At 43.7% G+C, this 22,661-nt stretch overlaps 1 protein-coding gene across 2 annotated transcripts; it reads right to left on the minus strand.

The window, feature by feature from the left end:
* Positions 1-15,027: 15,027 nt before the first annotated feature.
* Positions 15,028-22,607, minus strand: sona (SON DNA and RNA binding protein a). Of its 2 annotated transcripts, none has more exons than XM_088382336.1 (10): positions 22,433-22,607; positions 21,151-21,236; positions 20,819-21,023; positions 20,465-20,523; positions 18,185-20,332; positions 17,720-18,104; positions 16,969-17,489; positions 16,401-16,879; positions 16,247-16,331; positions 15,028-16,128 (listed from the first exon to the last, which is right to left on the minus strand). In XM_088382336.1, exons 2-9 carry the CDS (start codon positions 21,176-21,178, stop codon positions 16,257-16,259), a joined length of 3,900 nt encoding a protein of 1,299 aa, XP_088238462.1. In that variant the 5' UTR covers positions 21,179-21,236; positions 22,433-22,607; the 3' UTR covers positions 15,028-16,128; positions 16,247-16,256. The 2 variants fall into 2 exon arrangements, with proteins under 2 accessions (XP_088238462.1, XP_088238461.1); XM_088382335.1 differs by having other exon boundaries at positions 15,028-16,177; positions 22,433-22,606.
* Between the last annotated feature and the right edge of the window lie 54 nt (positions 22,608-22,661).

Raw genomic sequence — 22,661 nt, forward strand, 5'->3', positions numbered from 1 at the left:
TCCTTGCTGACTCCCCCCCCCTCCCCCCCTCCCTTTCCCTCTCTCTCCCTCTCTCTGGTGCTCCCCCTAAATGCGATTGGACAGTGATGCAGCGTGCAGCCACGGATCCAATGATGCTCACCTATGAAGGAGAGTATGTGCATGCCATTTTGTGAGGGCTACATATGCACTTGTTGTGGGGCATAAGTGGATGGTAAGTAAGTGCAGTTTATTAAAAAAAATTAAAAAATTAGCTCCTGATCACTTTGACTAATGATGCCAAGGTGCATAGTGACCTCTTCAGGAACAGAAAAGGAGAGTCTGTCTTATTTCTATTTAGCCTTTTTCCTCCCTCAGACCAGAGAGAGACAGAAGGAGCTTTTATGCGCCCCCTCCCCCCCCCCCCCCCCCCCTTCCATACAAGTCCCCCTGTTGTTCCCTGCAGGTATGTTAAGTTTAGAAGTTCAGAGTTTATGACTAGGTCGCCGCATGGCAGCAAAAAAAACTGAAATCCCAAAACAAAAATGACTGAGATTCTTACTAAAATGTGATGCAATTTGAAACTCATAGAAAAGATTGTTGTTACCAACCCTGCCAATGTTTGAATGACTGAAAAAAATGAGATTTCAAAAGAATGAACAGATATTATTCCAATTCAATTTTCCTTTTTGATGACAGAATGAGACAACTTTCTTTGTTGTCCCCTTTTCCTCTTTCGATACACAAATTGAAGGCAGGGGTGGGGGCGTCTTCTTTGAGGATCTCAATTTCCTGCAAACCCTCCTGACACGAGCTCTTATTTAAGTCATGAGCAGGCCAATTAAATTTCAGTCATCCTGCAATAGGCCTGTCTGAGAGCTTCTCCTCCTCTTGCCTATTTTCCTGCCCACGCTTCACCGGCCCAGCGACACTTTTGGAGTATTTTCATTCCCCTTATCATAGGATATGGCTGAGCGCTCACATCTATTTACTTTTATTTACAAATCACTTGTCACAGAAGGATTTGTCAACAGGGGCAAAAAGAGACCACAGCAAATGAGGTTAAGTGTCAATCAAAAAACACAAATAGTTAATACTGGTTTGAGGGTTTCCAAGCACCTGCAAATAAGTAACTGTAATTTTTAATTCATTAACCTTAAAGCGACATGTACTAACTATTGCCATCTACTGGCCTGGCATGTATGTTGCAGCATTTTGAGTCCCTTTCACAAGTCGTTGTTGTTTAAGCAACCCTCCACTAGGGGCACTGTTTCATTGTCATATCTGAGCTTGGCGTGATGGATTTGTGCGATTATGAACCTGCGTTGTTGCAGATGCATCAGCTTTTTTATGAAATCAAGTGTATAACAATAGATTCTGTGCTTGGATAGGATGGATTTTGCATTAATAGTAAGTGGTACATCACTGATACCGAAACATTAAATCAGCGTTAATTGTTATTGAATGCGCCGTAATGAAAACAAAACAAAGAGGACACAAATGTGCTCTCGGCTTCTGAGTTGTGGCTTCTTAAGTGTTTCTGTAGATTGGCTGGGAAGATTTTGCTGTATCAGCTGTAATTAGTCACTGCGGCTATAGTGACTGCTAGTTGAAGGCAGAACGTTGAGTTTTCAAATGTTTTTGTCTACATAGCGCCAAAGTTGAACACCATCCATTTCTTGGCACTGATTGATTTTTACTCTTTGTTCACCTTTCCCCATAAAATGCTCAAAGGGAGAAATCAATAAACTAGTGCGATTCATAAATTTCTCAAGTTCTACTACGATTTGGTACACGATAAATGCTGTTTTTAAGAAATGCTGAAGAAAGGTTACATTTGAAATGATTCAACCAGCACAGCTTGTACTCTTTTCCAAAACGCTATAAATCCTTATTTTATTATTCAGAGTAAAAAAAGGACACGTTGACTCTGCCAGATATGCCGATTTTACAAACGTTCATTTTATCCCGTTAGGAACATTCAATGTGAATCTGAACATGTTCAATAAATGAATGGCTTGGAAAGAGATTGCTATCAAATCCACACTTTGTTTCCTCAAAGAAATCGTCACGTGTTTTGGAATTGTGAGAAAGAACCTGCAAAAAGCAGAACGACGCAAACCACGTGCACCACTGTGCCGCCCCGGTTCATTCCGGTTATGATGCTTCTGTTTGACTACGTTGGAGCATAAATTGAAGTTTTTTTGTTAGTTTTCACACAATGACCAACGGAACCTGTGGCTGCAGTAGGAAGGCAATTATTCTTGCTGCCAGTGTCCTTAATAGCAGCGGGGCAGAGCTTGTAAATGTATGAGTCTTGTCCAGATTGACTTTCTTCTTGATAAATCTAAAATGGAAGAAAAAAAAATGCTGGGCTTACCACAGTTCTATAATAAAACCTGTACGGACCATGCAATTACTAATAATGGTGGGAAATGGAAGTATAAATGCAGTGCATCTGAGGAAATATTTTTCTGATGACGTCTTTTTAACTCACTACATATTTAAAAAAAAAAGTGGAATATGTCGAAATGGGCTTGTTACTTTTTTCAACTGTCGTGGTTGACGACATATTGTTAAAAAAAAAAAGCAGTAATGGAGCATTACAACAGCAATGTTGTTGATGTTGTCATTTCTGAGAAAATGTTGAATCCTGTCTCAACCTAAACAATACCATATTCTGGGTTTTCTAAAAATGGTCCAGCTCATCTGAAAAAAAAAACACACACACACACACTTACAAGTAAATCTAATTTACTAACAAAATAAATCAGGGATGTCTACATGCTGAGAAACTCTTTCTTTATTTTCCATCTTTGGGGCTCTCATCTCAATGAGGTCAAATGATTTGAAACACGATTCATTGAATTTCTACACCACTGCGAATGATTTACCTTTTACTGCCTCCTTTATCACAAACCTGTCATTTCTGTATTGCCCTATTCATTCATTCATATTGCTCGAAATGGAGGGATGGAGTTTTAAAACCCCACTCTGCATGCACTAACAATTCTGTAGTGGCGTGTGTGTGTGTGTGTGAGGGAGCTTTCACACAAGCAAGGCTCAAATCTCATTTCTCCTGCAGTTCAGCATTGGCGTAGTTGCTGCAGCTATGCAGGTTGCAGGAGCTTATGAGGCTGTGGTGCAGACAGCCTTCACACATAGACCTCGGTGCTTTGGGAGCTCTCTCTCTCACACACACGCACACACACACACGCAAACACACACAAACAGCAGCGGTGCTTATTGGTATTTCTTACAACATCAGCGGGGGAGGAGAGGACACCGAGATTGGAAAGTAAAGGACAGGCCAATACGAGGGCGAAGGAGCAATAGAATGGAGGGATGCGCAAGATAGGAACAAGGGAGAGGGGGATATTCCAAATTGAGCTCAGATAAATATGGAGAGCGTGAGATTGTTGTAAAAGATGAGGAGGGGGAGGGGCGAGCGAGTTAATAGAGGGAAGCAAATGGCGTGAAGAAAAGCAATTAAGAGAGGTGAGTGAGGGCCAGTCATAGGAAACAAGTTGTTAGTTTTATGCCATTTTGGACATAGTTTGGGTGCACATGCTGTGATCACACTTGAAGCTAAATGGATATTAAGGCCAGTGGAGAGGCGTATCGATCGTCAGCACCTGGAGGCTATGAGAACGTTGGAGCCTCACTGGAGAAAATAAAAAGGGTGTTATCAGAGCTTCTCTGCAGGCTTGTTGAGCAAATTAAGATTACAACACAACAAGAGCGTCCAAAGGATTTTCCTCTCAGTCAAAACGGAAACAAGCCGAGCATTATACAATCGCGCTTTACCTGACGCGAGACGAAATAACGACGCTCATCTATAATTGGGATGTTTTTTCATTTCAAGGTCATTAAATATGCATGAAAGGAGGAAGTTGTATTGGTAATGTTTTATCAGTCTCAGCCAGGGTTGAACAATCAATCAAATTAGAATGTAGTGGAATACAATTTAATTCATTTGTTTGTTGTCTTTATGTAATGTATCATTTGTGGCGGCCCAGTGGGCGACAGGTTAACACATCCGTGTTTAGAGATCTGAAGTTGGAGGTAGTCACCGGTCATGTGGTGTTTGGAAGCTGAGCCATTTTTCAACAAGTGGCAAAATGGCCACCACTCATATTCCATAAACGCAATATTAAGCAGAATTGTGTGGGACCTCATCGAACATGTTACTCTATTGCAATAAAAATTTGGGGGGTGACCTCCCTAGCAAACATTTTCACTTCACAGCTGCGTCCCTTCTGAGTCTCCAGACAACATTTTATTTGTTTTTTGTTTTAAGTTCCCTGACATTGCAAGACATCCAAGAAATGGACGTTTTCGCCCGGTGCGTCATGCATTAGTAATGGGCGGCATGCAAAATAGATCACGTGCAACTTCAATGAGTGGCAAAGCAGATTGCGGCTCAAAAAAAAAAAAAAAAAACTGATTTGTAGATAAAACACGTGCCTTTGAGTTAACACTATTAACACACACACACAGGACAGAACGAATGGTGTGTCATTGGTGTGTTTATCTTTCCCCTTTTTCCTGTAGGGAATGTTTGACTTTGATAAGACAGAAATTGTCTGTTAGCTCATCCCTTAAAATGTGGGTCTTCTTCTGCTGTTTCTGTTGGTTTGATAGACAGATTGCTAAATAGACAGATGGAGGAATAGAAAATGGATGGATGGACGAACGAATGGATGGAAAGACAGATAGCCTCTGATGGATTCCTCCGCCTCCTCCTCTTCATTGAAGTATTCCGAGTGTGCATGCATAACAAAGTGCAGCCTGTATATCAGGTCTGTGACTTAATCCATACAGGGAATAATTGAATGGCCGCGGCAGCCTCCGGCTGGCTGGGAGTCAGTCTTACTTTAGTTGCCAAAGTTCACTATATGTAGGACTTCTTTGTACTTCATGATTGTAACAATTATGTACAGTCGTCAATTTTGGCGCCAAAGGCTGACCTTGTCGTGGGGCTCTCCACCAACCCACTTTGTTTTCTGTTCAACATTATAATTAGCTGTCATCTTAAAAGCCCCATTAGAGAATTCAGAATTTGAACATTTTTCTTTTATTTTTTTAGTTCTATAGTTGTCCTAAAAATAACTGGTTGTGCTTCTGAGTGTGTCTTTAGGCATGAACTATCCAGCCCCCCCCCACCCCACCCCCACTATGTGTCAGCCAAAGAACATGCCACATGTAGAGAGAGCTACTCCATCTACATGCATTTTGCATACGTGGAAATCGACTTTAAATGGAAGTGGGCGTGCTTGAGATGCCGATTTTCACCTGGCATTAAGGAGAGGGCTTCTATACATGCAACGCTCGTCCATGGAGTGGCGGCTGTCCTTTGAGGGGAAAAAAGAAATAGATGGTGGGTGGTGCTATGTGGAAACAAGGCACGAATGAAGTCAAAGATTATTGATGCTTTTTAGTTGCTTTGTTGTTGTCTACACATTTTGGAGGAAATATTTTGGAATCAAATATACAGGGATAAACAATGAAAATAGAATCGACACAGCAATGTGATGCAATTTTCAAAGTGCAAAGGCTGCAAATTGGTTGATTAGTAGGCTTTATTTTTAAATGTATTATTTATTCATTTAGTTATTTGTTTTTTATTTATTTATTTATTTATTTATTTAAATTTCCCTTCCCTCATATTAATTTGTGATTCATCAACCTTAGCCTAAGATGAAGGACATCAGGATTGGATTTTTTTGTTGTTTTGTTCAGCCCTGCATGGTAGTAATAAAAGATCACGTGTAGCATGCCACAATAGACAGGTAGCTACAAAGCAAGAGCCTCTTCAATAATGCCCATTTAATGGTTATAGTGTTATATTTTCTCTTTAGATTTCCCAAGCCGGAGCCGCACAACAAAAGCGCTGAAGTGAAGCAATTGCCTTGCTCTGACATACTGAGAGGGTCCTGAAACGCTAAATAACTCAAATTTAACCAATTTTAGCTTGTACTTAATTCATTTGTGATTTTTTTATAGTAATAAAAAATGCACTTTACATAGCAAATAATATAGAAAAAATTCTTGACTTGTTTTGACGTGTACTGTCCTTATATATAGATAATTTCATTTTCTAGTCATTATAGTGTGTACGCATGTTGCATTATTCATCACATGGGTATTATGAAAAAGTCACTTTGTAATGACTTGTATAATCATATTTTGGTCTCTGAGTACCTGGGCCACCAATCAAGTTTGACATCACATGTCCCAGTAAAACTTATCTCCCCATTTCTTAATATGCTCCTGTGAGCTTCTCTGTTCGTGATTGACAGCTTTGCCTGGGAATGAATGATTCGCCGGTTTCAAAACTATACCGTCAGAAATGTCAACACCAAAAGCTAAGCAAGGCTGATGTGAGTTTTGCAAGATGGACACATATTAGCATGAGTTGACATTAACTCCTGATAAGTGGTACATTTTGGATGTTTTTATTTATTTTTTTACTTTATACTCTTTGGCTTTGTTTTGCTATCATCAACCTCCTAGCTCTTGCTATGGGGCCGCACGGAACAAATAGTCACAACTGTGCATACGTTCTGACTGATTTGACAAACTGGAATGGAATTGAGTGCCTTCCTCAAGCAGCAGCTCATGCACAGTCTCAACTCTACGCAGGGTGAGCTGACAAGTGAAACAGACAGGATGAAGAGAGCGCATGGATTTTCCAGCTTGGGGGTTGGGGGTATTTGCTGGAACTGGGAGAGTCATTGTGCCCGGGATGTGCCTGCAGATGATTTACCAGCTGCCATATCCATTCAGGGGGGGGAAAAAGCAGAGGTTGTTTTGTTGCTCGGCCATCCATCTCCTGACACAGATAACGAGGGAGATGTGCAACACTCATGTCCACACACAACAAAACTCTTGTGGTATATAAATGCACATACACTTACACTGGCAGGAGTGCCTTGAGATAAGAGTTGAAGATGTTGAATTTTAAAATAGCACTCTATGATATGATAAAAATATTACAGTTATGACATAATCACATAGAATTAAAAAATATATATTTTGAATATTATTACAGTAAAAAACATTACCATCTAATTGGCCTGGGCTGACCCATGATTTATAGGAGGGAAACGGAAAGGATTTTCTGCTTAGTTTAATATTCTAGTGCACTTCAAAATTTCTAACAAAAAACGGTTCCCCCGCCAAAGACAAAATCCCTCGAAGCAAACACAGCAAAGTTTATGCAACACTGTGTAGCGAGGAGTGCCGTGACCTCAGTCTCTTCACGTCCAGCATCTGCACTTCATTTGCATCTCAGAGAGAAGAGGCATTCGTTGAGGACGACAATGTCAAAATCTTAAACAGAGCAAATTGATGGTTCGAGAGGTAACCGTAAGATGGAAATGGAACTTCTAAAACATCATCAATAAACAATAAAAAAGCACTCTGGTATAGAGTCAATCCAAAATGATTGCTCTATTTGTAAAATATTCGTTTTGTATTGGATCGACCTAAATTGTGTACATGTCCCCAACGTTGTGGCCAGCGAGCATGTTTTTACCAGCTTAAATCAAACACGTTCCAGCTATGGAATGAACCAGTTCAGTCGATTTAACAGACAGTCAATTAGCCAATAAGGAGGCCAAGAGGCAAGTGTGGGCCATAATATTGATTGCACACTTCCTTTTGCAAAAACAATGATTAACTGGCAGGATATAATTATCTAAAAGACATATTTAATAGACTACACTAATTTCATTCCTTTGAACCATTGTTAGACAAACAAAATGAATGTATGTTAGTATCTGCTTGAACATATTTTCACATCTATTTATTGACTATTTTTATTCCCTCACAAACATTACACAGCAACAACAACTTTAAACGAGTCGGCAACAAGGATTGGAGCTGAAATTAAAATGCCTCTCAGGTTTTGTGCCAGGAATAGAAAAAGCTGCCATGTCTCAGTAAGGGGGCCATTCTGCTAACCCATTTGGGCACCTTGAAGCCTTGTGGCAACTATGAATGTTTAATTAGCGCATTGCAGGTTTTAATATTTGATTACCACGTTACAGGTAGGATAGAGTAAAACACTGTCGAGTATTCCTGTTGATGCCCCGCAAAGACAACTGCAGTTCAGGGCCAAGAACTGGGTTTCGGACAAATAAAATCACAAGCACACACACTGCCGAAATCCTTTCAATGCACTCGAGCAAAAGCCCTGAGCTGAATCTGAAGTGGCAAGTGTACACAACAACAAACATCTTGTTGTGTCATGACCTTACAAGTCGGGTCAGCGCGACCTATTCTTCAACTTGAGTCAGCACGGCGATAATAGAGTGGCACATCTGTACCTCAATCATACAAACACCTCAGGGCGTCGTGGGGGGGGGGGGGGGGGTCTTTAGGTACTGTACAGTGGCCCTAACCCTAACAGAGGAAAGGGTCTGAAAAGAGTTGGGGGGGAAAAAAATGAATATTATTTAGAAATGTCAACTTATCAGCTTCTTGCATGGCAGCAAGATGGATTCATAATTTTTCATCCTTGGAGTCATTTGTCACAGACATGTTCTTAAAATACCTGGGAACTTTTTCAGGTTGGGGAAAAAATACAAACTGTTTCGTTTAAGGGAGATAAAGAAAGGCACAGTATTGCCTGTTAGTCACCCTCAGTAGAGTGCATTGCCTGTGGAGGCCTTACGTGGCACCAAATGATGGAGGGCAGAAGGGGCATTGCTAACAACCTTGATATTCTTTGGGAACACCATATTGACTCCTCTCCTTTTTTTCTCGTGAAAGACAGCGCACACACACACACACACGAACACGGTAGCAAACCGCAACTCTTATTCTCACGCAATGGACTGGAACTAACTCACCCATTCCTGCGGCTGTCTCTCTCACATTCACACACAATAGTCCCCACAAGGTCCCTATCATATTTGACCCACAAAATTCCTTTTAGCCCGACAAATGAATCAATTGGGGTGCTTTTGCGAAGCTGCGCTGGCCTAGCAGCCAGCAAGTCACATTGCTCAAGTGGCAACACAACACATCAAATCATTCTATAAATATTACAGTCAAAATCTCAAGTCAAACTGGCATATTTTTCTTTAATCTGAAACAACAAAAATTTCAGTCTTCCAAGTGTAAAAAGACCTTAAATGCATCGTAATAAAATATAAACATATATTTTTTATTTTAGTTTTTTTAAACTCAGTTTTTTTTTTAAGCATGCTGCAAGAGCGATGACGTCACATATCGGCAGGTTTTAATCTTGTGTGCTAAGGATGCTTTATGCTTAGATGTCATCTCCATCACTGCTGTGGAATTTTCTCCTGCCTTTAAACTCGTTTGGCTGGGAATGATAGCACAGAGGACGCCGAAAAACTAACACACATAGTGTTGTTTAAAACACACCCCCATACACAAACACTTTTGACGGTCCAGTGAACTGACAACCCAAACCGTGCATTTCTTTCCATGGCCGTGAGATGGATGATCACATCTCGTCCTTGTATTTTTGTGAGTGGCAATCTCTCCCGGTCAAATCTTCTTCTCTCATCTCGATTTCCTTTTCCTGTGCTCGGTTCTTAACTGCGAGAGGAACTCATTTTCCCACAAATCCTTGTGGGGGGTTTTTCCCCCTTTGCTGCCTCTGTTGTCTTCATTAGCCTGTCTCAGATTTTGGAGAAAGAAGAAAGAGAAAGAAGCAAGCGCCCGTGCGTGTGTGCGTGCGTGTTTGGAGAGTTGATTGGAAAGCAAAAATGGGATGTGCAAAAGGAGGATTGAGGAGAAATGAGTCCATGTGACCTCCTTTTAGTGGTAGCTTGCACAACAGAGTGGTCGTTCCAAAGCACTCAGGCGTCTATCGACCGCCAGCCATTGATCCGCCAATGACTCACTCGGTGCTCAGTATGCAAGTTGGATCTCACATACTACGTAAGACATGCAGACACTGCGAACATGCACTTGTGTATTTTCCAAGTCAAGCATGAGAGGATTACATAGTGTAGTGGTTAGTACGCTGGACTCTCACCCCAGGGACCCGAGTTCAAGTCCCAGCAGATCACAAAATATTTTATCTTTGAAAAATTTGCAATACAGCCCCATAAAACCATACACCTCCCTAAAGCTTAGGCTGAGTGCTTGAGGTAGGGTTAGGCTTGGCACTAGGCTTAGGGTTAGGAGCGGGCTGCATTGTAGTCATTGCTTCTTTCGGAGGGCCATTATGACATCAACCCAAATAAATGGATGAGCACCTCATATTATATACAGTAAAAGCTACAAAACTAACAGACAAATAACTAGTTTTCAAATCGGACGAGCTGTTTGAAACCCTAACCCTAGCTTCCAGGGGTGTCGAACTCCAGTCCTCGGGGGCCGCGTTCCAATATGTTTTCCAAGTGACCCTCGTTAAACACACCTGCGTGAAAAGATTTGGGCACTTTCACGTTCGGCAGGAGCTAAAACTTTTCACGCAGGTGCACTTAACGAGGGAATCTTGGAAACCATGTTGGAACGCGGCCCCAAGGACTGGAGTTTGACATCTGTGCTTTAAACCATACTTTGAAAGCCTAACTCGAGTATGAAATCCTACTTTGAAACCCTAACCCTCGCTTTAAACTCGACTTTGAAACCCTAACCCTAGTATGAAACCCTACTTTGAAGCCCTAACCCTCGTATGAAAGGCCACTTCGAAGCCCTACCCCTAGCTTTAAACCCTACTTTGAAACCCTAACTCTAGTATGAAAGCCTAGCGTTAAACCCTAGTTTGAAACCCTAACTCTCGGGCCGCGTTCCAATATGTTTTCCAAGTGACCCTCGTTAAACACACCTGCGTGAAAAGATTTGGGCACTTTCACGTTCGGCAGGAGCTAAAACTTTTCACGCAGGTGCACTTAACGAGGGAATCTTGGAAACCATGTTGGAACGCGGCCCCAAGGACTGGAGTTTGACATCTGTGCTTTAAACCATACTTTGAAAGCCTAACTCGAGTATGAAATCCTACTTTGAAACCCTAACCCTCGCTTTAAACTCGACTTTGAAACCCTAACCCTAGTATGAAACCCTACTTTGAAGCCCTAACCCTCGTATGAAAGGCCACTTCGAAGCCCTACCCCTAGCTTTAAACCCTACTTTGAAACCCTAACTCTAGTATGAAAGCCTAGCGTTAAACCCTAGTTTGAAACCCTAACTCTCGGGCCGCGTTCCAATATGTTTTCCAAGTGACCCTCGTTAAACACACCTGCGTGAAAAGATTTGGGCACTTTCACGTTCGGCAGGAGCTAAAACTTTTCACGCAGGTGCACTTAACGAGGGAATCTTGGAAACCATGTTGGAACGCGGCCCCAAGGACTGGAGTTTGACATCTGTGCTTTAAACCATACTTTGAAAGCCTAACTCGAGTATGAAATCCTACTTTGAAACCCTAACCCTCGCTTTAAACTCGACTTTTAAACCCTAACCCTCGTATGAAACCCTACTTTGAAGCCCTAACCCTCGTATGAAAGGCCACTTCGAAGCCCTACCCCTAGCTTTAAACCCTACTTTGAAACCCTAACTCTAGTATGAAAGCCTAGCTTTAAACCCTAGTTTGAAACCCTAACTCTCGGGCCGCGTTCCAATATGTTTTCCAAGTGACCCTCGTTAAACACACCTGCGTGAAAAGATTTGGGCACTTTCACGTTCGGCAGGAGCTAAAACTTTTCACGCAGGTGCACTTAACGAGGGAATCTTGGAAACCATGTTGGGACGCGGCCCCAAAGACTGGAGTTTGACATCTGTGCTTTAAACCATACTTTGAAAGCCTAACTCGAGTATGAAGCTCTACTTTGAAACCCTAACCCTCGCTTTAAACTCTACTTTGAAACCCTAACCCTAGTATGAAACCCTACTTTGAAGCCCTAACCCTCGTATGAAAGGCCACTTCGAAGCCCTACCCCTAGCTTTAAACCCTACTTTGAAACCCTAACTCTAGTATGAAAGCCTAGCTTTAAACCCTAGTTTGAAACCCTAACTCTCGGGCCGCGTTCCAATATGTTTTCCAAGTGACCCTCGTTAAACACACCTGCGTGAAAAGATTTGGGCACTTTCACGTTCGGCAGGAGCTAAAACTTTTCACGCAGGTGCACTTAACGAGGGAATCTTGGAAACCATGTTGGGACGCGGCCCCAAAGACTGGAGTTTGACATCTGTGCTTTAAACCATACTTTGAAAGCCTAACTCGAGTATGAAGCTCTACTTTGAAACCCTAACCCTCGCTTTAAACTCTACTTTGAAACCCTAACCCTAGTATGAAACCCTACTTTGAAGCCCTAACCCTCGTATGAAAGGCCACTTTGAAGCCCTACTCCTAGCTTTAAACCCTACTTTGAAACCCTAACTCTAGTATGAAAGCCTAGCTTTAAACCCTAGTTTGAAACCCTAACTCTCGGGCCGCGTTCCAATATGTTTTCCAAGTGACCCTCGTTAAACACACCTGCGTGAAAAGATTTGGGCACTTTCATGTTCTGCAGGAGCTAAAACTTTTCACGTAGGTGCACTTAACGAGGGAATCTTGGAAACCATGTTGGAACGTGGCCCCAAGGACTGGAGTTTGACATCTGTGCTTTAAACCATACTTTGAAAGCCTAACTCGAGTATGAAATCCTACTTTGAAACCCTAACCCTCGCTTTAAACTCTACTTTGAAACCCTAACCCTAGTATGAAACCCTACTTTGAAGCCCTAACCCGTGTATGAAAGGCCACTTTGAAGCCCTGCCCCTAGCTCTAAACCCTACTTTGAAACCCTAACTCTAGTATGAAAGCCTAGCTTTAAACCCTAGTTTGAAACCCTAACTCTCGGGCCGCGTTCCAATATGTTTTCCAAGTGACCCTCGTTAAACACACCTGCGTGAAAAGATTTGGGCACTTTCACGTTCTGCAGGAGCTAAAACTTTTCACGCAGGTGCACTTAATGAGGGAATCTTGGAAACCATGTTGGAACGCGGCCCCAAGAACTGGAGTTTGACATCTGTGCTTTAAACCATACTTTGAAAGCCTAACTCGAGTATGAAATCCTACTTTGAAACCCTAACCCTCGCTTTAAACTCTACTTTGAAACCCTAACCCTAGTATGAAACCCTACTTTGAAGCCCTAACCCTCATATGAAAGGCCACTTTGAAGCCCTGCCCCTAGCTTTAAACCCTACTTTGAAACCCTAACTCTAGTATGAAAGCCTAGCTTTAAACCCTAGTTTAAAACCCTAAATCTCGGGCCGCGTTCCAATATGTTTTCCAAGTGACCCTCGTTAAACACACCTGCGTGAAAAGATTTGAGCACTTTCACGTTCTGCAGGAGCTAAAACTTTTCACGCAGGTGCACTTAACGAGGGAATCTTGGAAACCATGTTGGGACGCGGCCCCAAAGACTGGAGTTTGACATCTGTGCTTTAAACCATACTTTGAAAGCCTAACTCGAGTATGAAATCCTACTTTGAAACCCTAACCCTCGCTTTAAACTCTACTTTGAAACCCTAACCCTAGTGTGAAACCCTACTTTGAAGCCCTAACCCTCGTATGAAAGGCCACTTTGAAGCCCTGCCCCTAGCTCTAAACCCTACTTTGAAACCCTAACTCTAGTATGAAAGCCTAGCTTTAAACCCTAGCTTGAAACCTTAACTCTCAATATGTTTTCCAAGTGACGCTCGTTAAACACACCTGCGGGAAAAGTTTCAGGGCATTTTCACGTTCGGCAGGAGCTAAAACTTTTCACGCAGGTGCACTTAACGAGGGAATCTTGGAAAACATGTTGGAATGCGGCCCCCGAGGACTGTAGTGCGACACCCCTGGACTTTCAAAGTAGTAGTAATAAAATTGAATGAAAAATAAATAAATAAATAATTACAAATAAATAAATTATTTTAAAAATATGTCCTTTATACTTGTTTTTATGCCAGTCGTATCATTTTGTTTCATCGTAATTATATATTCATTATAAATGTATTATTTATTTATATAAAGGCCGGTCCGCGAAAATATTTCTGACACGTAACCGGTCCGTGGTGCAAAAAAGGTTGGGGACCACTGCTCTATACTGTAGTACTGAACACAAAGTAAAGCAGCACAGAAAAGTGGTAGTAGTTCATGTGTGCTCATGTGGCTCTTTGCGGTGACACATTAAAAAATGTGGCTCGAAGTCTATGACTGCTTGACCACCCCTGCCCAAGTATTTCACCCTTCATCTTTCTGCGGCACACACTGCCAATAAGAAGGTCGTGACAGCTGTTAAATCTTGCCGCCAGGTTCTACTTATGGGCTCTGACTTCATCAGGAGATCTGGAGCTGGGCGCTCAAGGCTGCGCAACCTCTCAACGTCACTTTGGGTTTTAGTTGACATTTATGATGCGCGGCCCTTTTATACCTGCAGCCGGGGCCTGATTGTCACATTGGACAATCGAAATCTGCACCAGCTGGCTGTGCAAGAGGAGCCCCGTTTGTTTCTGCCTGATGAAAGCTGGCATCCCTTTAATTGCAAAGTGTCAATGTGGTCGTCGGAAAAATGCAAATACCGAAAGGGCTGTCAGGACAAGTGCCACTTAGAATTAGTTAAGCAGCTCCTCTAAATAAATGCAGGAATTACCCCTTGGCGGCAAAGGATTATTATCCCCCCCCTCCCCTTTACTCTTTAAAAAAAAACGTTTTAGGGGCTGGTATTGTCTCTTGCGAGTGAGACAGTCAACTCGCCATATAATGCTAAATCAATGGCAGGCTGCCTGTCTATACCACAACAACCAAGGATGCTGCGAGGACAGAGGCCTTGCTATATGCCCGAGGGGTGGACACTGGACACGCATTCTCCAATTTGACCACCAGATGGCAGTAAAAATGACTGTCAGTCAAGCCAAATGGTTGCTGACATTACAGGCTCAGATTAAACTTTTTATTTAATGGTAACATTTTGCACTTTTTAAAATTATAATCTGGTTGTGGTCTATTATTTTATTGTAATGCATTTTATTTAATTATTCATTTGAGATGGGGTTAAAAACACAATGTTAAATGTGCAGTCACATGCTGAGAACATAATACACAAGGACAAGAATATGTACAGATCAATGAGCTTTTTAATAATCATTATCACATTTATATACAGAGCAAGCAATGTTTTATTTCATATGACACCCCCCCACACACAAAAAAATCCTAAAATGCATGTTCCTCTTTTCCCCCCCTCCTGTCTTTAAACTAGCAAAAAGGAGATTCATGTGTTGATAGAGAAGCGAGAAGCAGACAATAGGAAGGAAAAAAAAAAATCTCTGCATTATCTTCAACAGTTAAGACAGCCTTGGTCATGAGAGGATTGCATCTTACACATTTTAAACTGCAATAAATTGACATGGGTAAAAGTTTGATGGTTATGGGCGACATTAATAGGTCGCCACAAAATAAAAGGAAGTGATTGTCTGATCCACTGTTGAAATCAAAGCTGGCGGTGTTTCAAGCTTTTCAAATGCAAATCACTCCGAATTAGCCCTGCAGTTTGTATAACGATGAATTATTTCCTCTGTGCGTGCATCTCCGAGTTAAATTTAGCTGCCACTTTAAAAGAAATATAAATCACAAACAGGGCAGAACTAATTGAATTTTGATGTGTTTTTTTGACAGGGAGATGTCACGCCGTGCGATCCGCTTCTCTCGGTTATCCCGCAATTTTTGCAACTGAACAATACCCAAACTGGTGTCAACAAATCACACATGAAAATCAACTGAAATAAAGTTTTTAAAAAAGCAAACGCAAAAACTAAGGAATACAGCAGAACAAGGAAGCAGTGTCCACTATACACGGTTCTTTAAGAAAGCTTAAGTAAAACCAATTGAGACGAACTAAGCTTTTACAAAAACGACAAAAAAGGCGCCACTAGGTAAGTTTGGTTTCAGTCTTTACAACAGTGACTGCTTGAGCAAGCAAGCAGCAACACTGAGGGGATGTTGGTGAAAATCCCTATATACACTCACTCACACGATAGCTTTACAATCATGCACACGAGAAGTTATTGTGTCCAGTTTCTTGAGTGGTATCACATGATCCAGCCACGCAAGCGGAAACAACGTGGGGAAAAGTTGAAAGCAACTAGGATGCTCGTCTTTTGCCCGAGGCTCCGTCACGGCACGTGACTTTGAATGAGAACTACAGTGGGCATATTGTCCTGGAAAAAAAAAATCCTTTTTTGTTGTTAAGATTTTCCTGTGCAGGTCCTAAGAAGGGGGGGGGGGTAAAAGTAAAGTGAGAAGTTTGTCTCAAAAGGTAGAATAAAGAGTCTTTACCTTGAAGAAATTAGTATTCGTCATCGGAGACATGAGGTTTAGCGACGGCCATCTCCTCCTTACTATTGGCAATCATCTTACATTTCTAGACAAAAACAGAAAAACAGATTATCAGTGCTCGAACGCAACGCGCATAAAAAGCAGCATCCTTTACCTCCGTCAGCTCCTTTATGGTGTGGATGTTTGCTTGCTGAGTGACCTTCCTTTTTGCTTCCTCAATGTGGTCCAGGTTCAGGGATGGGGTTGGTGGCGCGAGACATGGAGGAGGTTTGTTTGTGATGGTGGGGAGAGGGGCAAGGGGGGGCATGGCCGCCAAGGCCCCCATGTTGGTGAGGGCGGCCGTCATGGTGGCCGCCGTCATACTTGCCATGGCGGCACTCATGGTGATGTTGGACATGTTGGGCATTCCTGGAATACCCGGCAGCCCCATTGGACCCATGTTGGGCATATTTGGCATCCCCATGCCCATGGGGAGGGGTAAGGGCAGCGGGAGGGAGAGCGGGCCGGCGGAAGGCGTTGGCAGGGGAAGTTGGAGGATCGCTTTTGGCCGCAGACTTTCGGGGATGGGGACGCCCGCTTTGGCACACATGGCAGCTGCGTTGGCCTTGGCTATCTCCAGCAGCTGGTCTTTATCTGGGTGGGAATGAGATGACAAAACAAATCACGTAAGCACTCGCCTATATTGTCACGGACCTGTGATGTAAGCGTGTAAAAACGTTTACCCAGGTCAGTGAGCCTCGGAGGCGACTTGCTGGCGCTGCGTCGTGTGCGCGACCCTGAGCGGCGCTGTTTGCGGAGAATCAGAACGGGAGAGTGGCTGGGCTCCCTTTTCCACCTATCCCTTCTATCAAATGAGCGACTGCGAAATACCGGACGCTTCCCTCGACCTCTGGATCTTGACCGGCGTCTTCGGTCGGAGGAACGAGACCTGGACCTGCGACCTCTGTCTCCCGACCTCGACCTTTTCTTGCGGCCGACGGATCGGCTCCGAGATCGTTTGTTCCTGTCGGCGGACTTGGATCTTTTCCTCCCCCTGGCGTTGGGCGAGCGGGAGCGCCTCTTGCGGACTGGAGAACGGGACTTGGATCGGCGCGCCCTGGTCCGAGACTTGGAACGGGATCGCTTGCGTCGTGTGCTCGAACGAGAAGGGCTGGATTTTCTGCGGCGGCCGGGACTGCGAGACTTTGAACGGCGCTTCTTTTTTTCAGATGGTGAGACAGATTCTCTTTTCCTTGCTGGAGACCTGAAGACAACGATGAGAGTGATTACACACATTATGATGTGGTTCCTGCTTATAACATGATTCAAGTCATGCAAATTACCAAATAAATCAACTCTAAATGGAAAAAAGAAAAAGGATTTTTTTTTTTCTCAAAATTGCAATCAGTTCAAATTGTTCAAAAGTATATTCCCAGGGGTTCACAGTATTCACAAAGTAATGTTGGTGGTTCCTTGCATGCACAAAGTACAAACCTCTTTCGGGGTGAAGCTGAGCGGGAAGGTTCCCTGTGATCTGCGGGTGCGGGCGAGCACTCTAAGCTGCGCCTTCCTGGAGACGGCGAGTGCGAGGGGCTTTTCTGGGATTCTTCTAACGTGTTCACAGGTGGGGAAGCATTTTGCATTTCTTCATCTAAGCCTGCAGAACATTCCGATCCCTCCGGTTCATCGGCAGGTTCTTGGGAGCCAGGCCCTGTCCCCGAAACATCCTGTTCATGCCACGTGCTGTCCTCCTCCCTCTGTTCGTCTTGCTCTTCTTCAGGGAGGGTATCAGGGGCTTGAGGCAGCTCCTGAACTTCTTCCACAGAAGTAACAGCTGGAAAACTGGACGCAACCAGTGCGGGCACAGGCCTCCAGCCACCTGTAATATAGACAAGGTATTCAAACCCCAACACACCTAAATCATCAAAGTTGGAAAAAAATAAAATAAACTACTCTCACCTGAGATTGGAAGGGTTTCAGCTACTGGAGCCATCCTTTCTGGGGAGGCCATCTTTTCTGGGGAGGCCATCCTTTCGGGGGATGCCATCCTTTCGGGGGATGCCATCCTTTCGGGGGATGCCATCCTTTCTGGGGAGGCCATCTTTTCTGGGGATGCCATCCTTTCGGGGAATGCCATCCTTTCGAGGGACGCTATCTTTTCTGGTGACGCCATCCTTTCTGGAGAAGCCATAATTTCTGGAGGTGCCATCCTTTCTGGAGATGTCATCTTTTCGGGGGATGCCATGTTGTCAGGGGATGCCATCTTTTCGGGAGATGCTTGCTCCGCCTGGGGAGAAGAAGTCGCCTTCTCAGGAGGGGGTGAGGCGGATCTGGCATGGGATGACCTATCAGACGGTCTATTACTTGACTCAGACCGGGATCTGGACTTAGATCTGCGCAAGCCAACAGAGACAGATTTTGACTTTGACCTTCTGACGCTGATCCTGGGCGATTTGGACTTCTTTCTGCTCAGTAATGGCGAAGGTGACTTTGACCTGTGCCTTCTCGGCAATGAGCGGGATCTCGAGCGTTTGCTAGACCGCGGCGGAGAGCGCTTTCTCCTGGCAGGGGAACGAGAGCGCCTTCTGACCAAGGAACGAGAACGCCTTCGGACCGGAGACCTAGATTTGGAGCGCCAGCGAGAAATGGGCGTTCGGGATTTGGTCCGTTTGCGGCGACTCCTCGATCGAGAGCGCCGCTGCCGTTTGTAGGTTGTGACGGAGCGTGATCGAGTCCGCCGGCTTCTGCGGAGCGATCTGGAGCGTGTGCGGCGCGCTCTGGGAGGCGGCGACCTCCTGTGACGCGACAAAGATCGACTCCTTGAGCGCCTGCCACCGGTCCGTTTTGCCAAGGAGCGTGACCTGGATCGGCGGTAAAGGCGCCTGGATCTGGAGCGACGGGCCCTGGCAAAAGAGCGAGACCGTGACCGTCTCCCGCTTGCGCCACCACGTCTGGGCGAGCGCGTGCGGGAGCGTCTTAAGCGCCCTCGTGAGCGGGACTTTGATCTCCGGCTTCTCCTTGGAGACCGAGATAAAGAGCGCGACCTGCGTGCCCCGCGTTTTGGCGATCTCGAGGATCTTCTTTTTGTGGATGGGGAACTGCGGCGGCGCCTCGGAGACAAAGACGAGCTTCTCCGACGTTTTGGTGTCTTGGACCTCCGCGGTGACCGTAACGACTTCCTCCTCGGTGTACGTGAGCGAGAACCGGACCACGACCGACGGCGAGCTCTCTTGGGAGACTTGGAGCGTGGGGAGACAGACTTCTTCCTAGGTTTAGGAGACTGAGAGCGAGAGATGGAGCGCGAGAGCTGACGATTTTTTTGAGGGGTGGGAGATGACTTGTCCTTTGAGGCTGATCTCGAATGATTCTCTGGCGGTTCTTCCGCTGCCACTACTGTTTGCTCATCATTCTGTTGCTTTGGGGGGCTTGGTGATGGTGACCGACTATGTCTTGACCCAGACTGCTTAATATCAGGACCCATCATAGGGAGCGGAGATGCTGGCTTGGGTGAATCTGGCTCTTTTACTGTCGCCTGCTGCATTAAGCTGGATTCGTCTTTTTGCACTGGCTCATCTTTAGGTGCATTATTTTCCTGTTTAGGAATAATGTCAGGAAGTTCATTGGCGTGACCCAATGTACCATCTCCTAGACTGGCTTCCTCTTTCATCTGAACTGGTGCTGTCTGTGTGACCTCATCCAAGCTAGGCAATGAGGATTTGATATCTTTTTCTGGTCCGTTGGTTTGACTATCGGTTGTGGTCTTCTCTGCACTTTGCGGAACATCCATTTTGGGTATGCACGGCTTCTTCTCTTCAAGTGCTTCGGGATTCATCAGATTGGGAACATCCTTCTGATCCCCTTTGTCGTTCTGTGTTGACATTAGTGACACTGGCTCATGCTGGATAGCTGCTACCGCCGGAGAAGATTTGCCATCACCCATCCCTGCACGGCCTTCCGTTTCAGATTCAGAACCTGAGCCAGAGCTGCTATCGGATGAGGAGCGAGATTGTGATTTCTTTTCATCCTTCTTCTTCTTCTTTTTCTTCTTCTTAGCAGCGTGTCTTTTGTGTTTTTTAGATTTTGCGTCTCCCTCCTTGTCCACACAATCTGACAAGACAATTAATGATCTATTTTCATTCTATTCTTCTTTTATTGTTGGTTTTGCATTAGAGAATGAATGAATATATATATATATATATATATATATATATACATATATCATTATTACAAGTGTCCTACCTGTTTTAGTCTCTTCCTTCTGCTCAGCAAGATCTCCAGTTTTAGCCGCCAGCCTTGCACTGCAAAATCAAGGGCAAATGGGTTCAGAAATTGCTCACAAAATGAGCAACACACTAATGTTAACTTGGGTAGCTAATTAATATAGGAGGTACAACTTTGAGTTGGATACCAGGAGCAATAATTTTTGGAGCTGCATCTCAACCTTGTAATTGGCAGCACCTAAGAATTAATTCATTAAGTTTTGTTTTTTTTTATCTTCATGTATGCATTTGACTTTCTTCCCAATGCATGATGCTTTTAACTGATGGGTGGAAAAGGGTGTGTTTGCAAAGAATAAGTACAACTTCTTCTGACCTGGCTCTAGTAGTCCGGACAGGTTTCTGAGGAGAAGTCTCGGCATCAGAGTCACCACCAGACTCCGAGCTGCTTTCCTTTTCATTCTTCCTTTTCTTTTTCTTCTTCTTGTTCTTGTGCTTTTTGTGCTTCTTGTTTTTCTTATGGGGCTGTTCAGTCCCATCAGTGCAATTCAGGTCATCTTTTTCCTTTGTCTCATCTTCGCCTGAACATGACAACCGGAATTTCACGTCATGCAAACAAAGTATACTCAATATTTACACAATGTCATTTTATGAACAAACATGGAAAAAAAGCAGCGCGGGAATGATTGTACCCTCACAACCACTTACCGGCTGGAATGTCCACTGCACACTCCATTTTGATCTGATGCGAGTGCTGTCGTAAAGGATCCTCTTAATGTAGAGTGGTAGCGTCACTGGGGAAGAATCAACAAACTATCACTTAAGGTTTTATCAAACAATTTTAGTCCAAAAACCAAGTAAAAAGTTAATTTTGGTCTGGACCTGCACCACATGTAGTAATTCTACAGTTAACTCAAGGTAACTGCACCCATCTTGATTGTTGAAGATGTTTCACCTTTGATCCTTTTGGACTTAATGTGAAATGTCTCCAACATCCAAAAAGAATTCTACTGTCTTCACTCAACTCATACAATGTACATAAATTAATGACAGAGAAAAATGTTTTGGGGTAACCCTATTACAAATGTCAAGAATTATTCCGTCACATCATATAATGGCTAAACTATGGCTAAACTATTTCATATTTACCACAGCGTGTACATTTACAAGTCTGTAAAAATAACACAACGTTATTCAAATTAAGATTAAAAATGAAAAAAGCAACTAAGAGAACGGATTTATGAACAGTATCCATCCCATCCTGATCCGCGAGTTACTGCAAAACTCTATTTTAACCGTACGCTTTTGTTACGGTAAGAACTCTTCAAAATTACCAAAGTGGCACTTGATCATACCCACTTAAAAGAAATCTGTCTGATCGTTTTAAGATACTGTTTTCCGTTTAGCCCAAGACAAGAACGTCAAGTTAACGTTGCCGCGCTCTCAGCCAAACCACGACGTGCAATTTTGACGCTGAATTTGTGTCATAAGCCAGACATATCGGCACACATTTTGTTGATTAGGAGTGCTAACATATGCACAGGTCAAGCAAAGTTTGCTGAGAAAACGACAATTCTCACTAAGTTTACAAAAGCAACTCAGTTCACAAGTTACTAATCGCCAGCGGGCCTGCGTGGCTGTATGCTAGCTTTAACATCCATTCAAAAATCATCGGAGGTCACGCTGCTATCGAATCTATAAAAGAGTTATGAACATATATTTTCCACAAAATGGCGACTGGTTTGCTTACGTGGCTTATAATTATTTTTCATACGTAATTATAATGAAATAAACAGGATGCTACACAATAGCGGCCTCCGGTGCCATTCACAACCTACCCGTCCAGCTAAACCAGCTATCTTGATTAGCATGCTCGTAGTTGTTTAACAACCTAGCGCTAAGTCCATTTTCGCTAGTAGCTATGACTCGTTTCAACAAAGCGAGTTGGTTACTTAATCACATTTGCCACGTTTTTGTAACGCATATTTACCCTGTGTAAGTTTGGAGGCACAAGCGGAAGAGTAGATTTTTTTTCAAGGGCTGCGGTCGTAGTTTCCAAAACGTGCGAAGCCGAACAATCGCGTACCGACAACGTTAGCCAGCTAACTCTTCCGCCATGATAGGAAGGTATCCCAGCATGCAATGCTGCGCGCGTTGAGTGGCAGCGTCACAGTTACCGGGGCAACTCCCGGTGCTGACGAGAGATGGATGGACGGATG

The sequence above is a fragment of the Syngnathus floridae genome, chromosome 8 (genome assembly GCF_059516105.1).
Source record: "Syngnathus floridae isolate MCC-2025c chromosome 8, RoL_Sflo_1.0, whole genome shotgun sequence".
Taxonomy (NCBI): Eukaryota; Metazoa; Chordata; class Actinopteri; order Syngnathiformes; family Syngnathidae; genus Syngnathus; species Syngnathus floridae.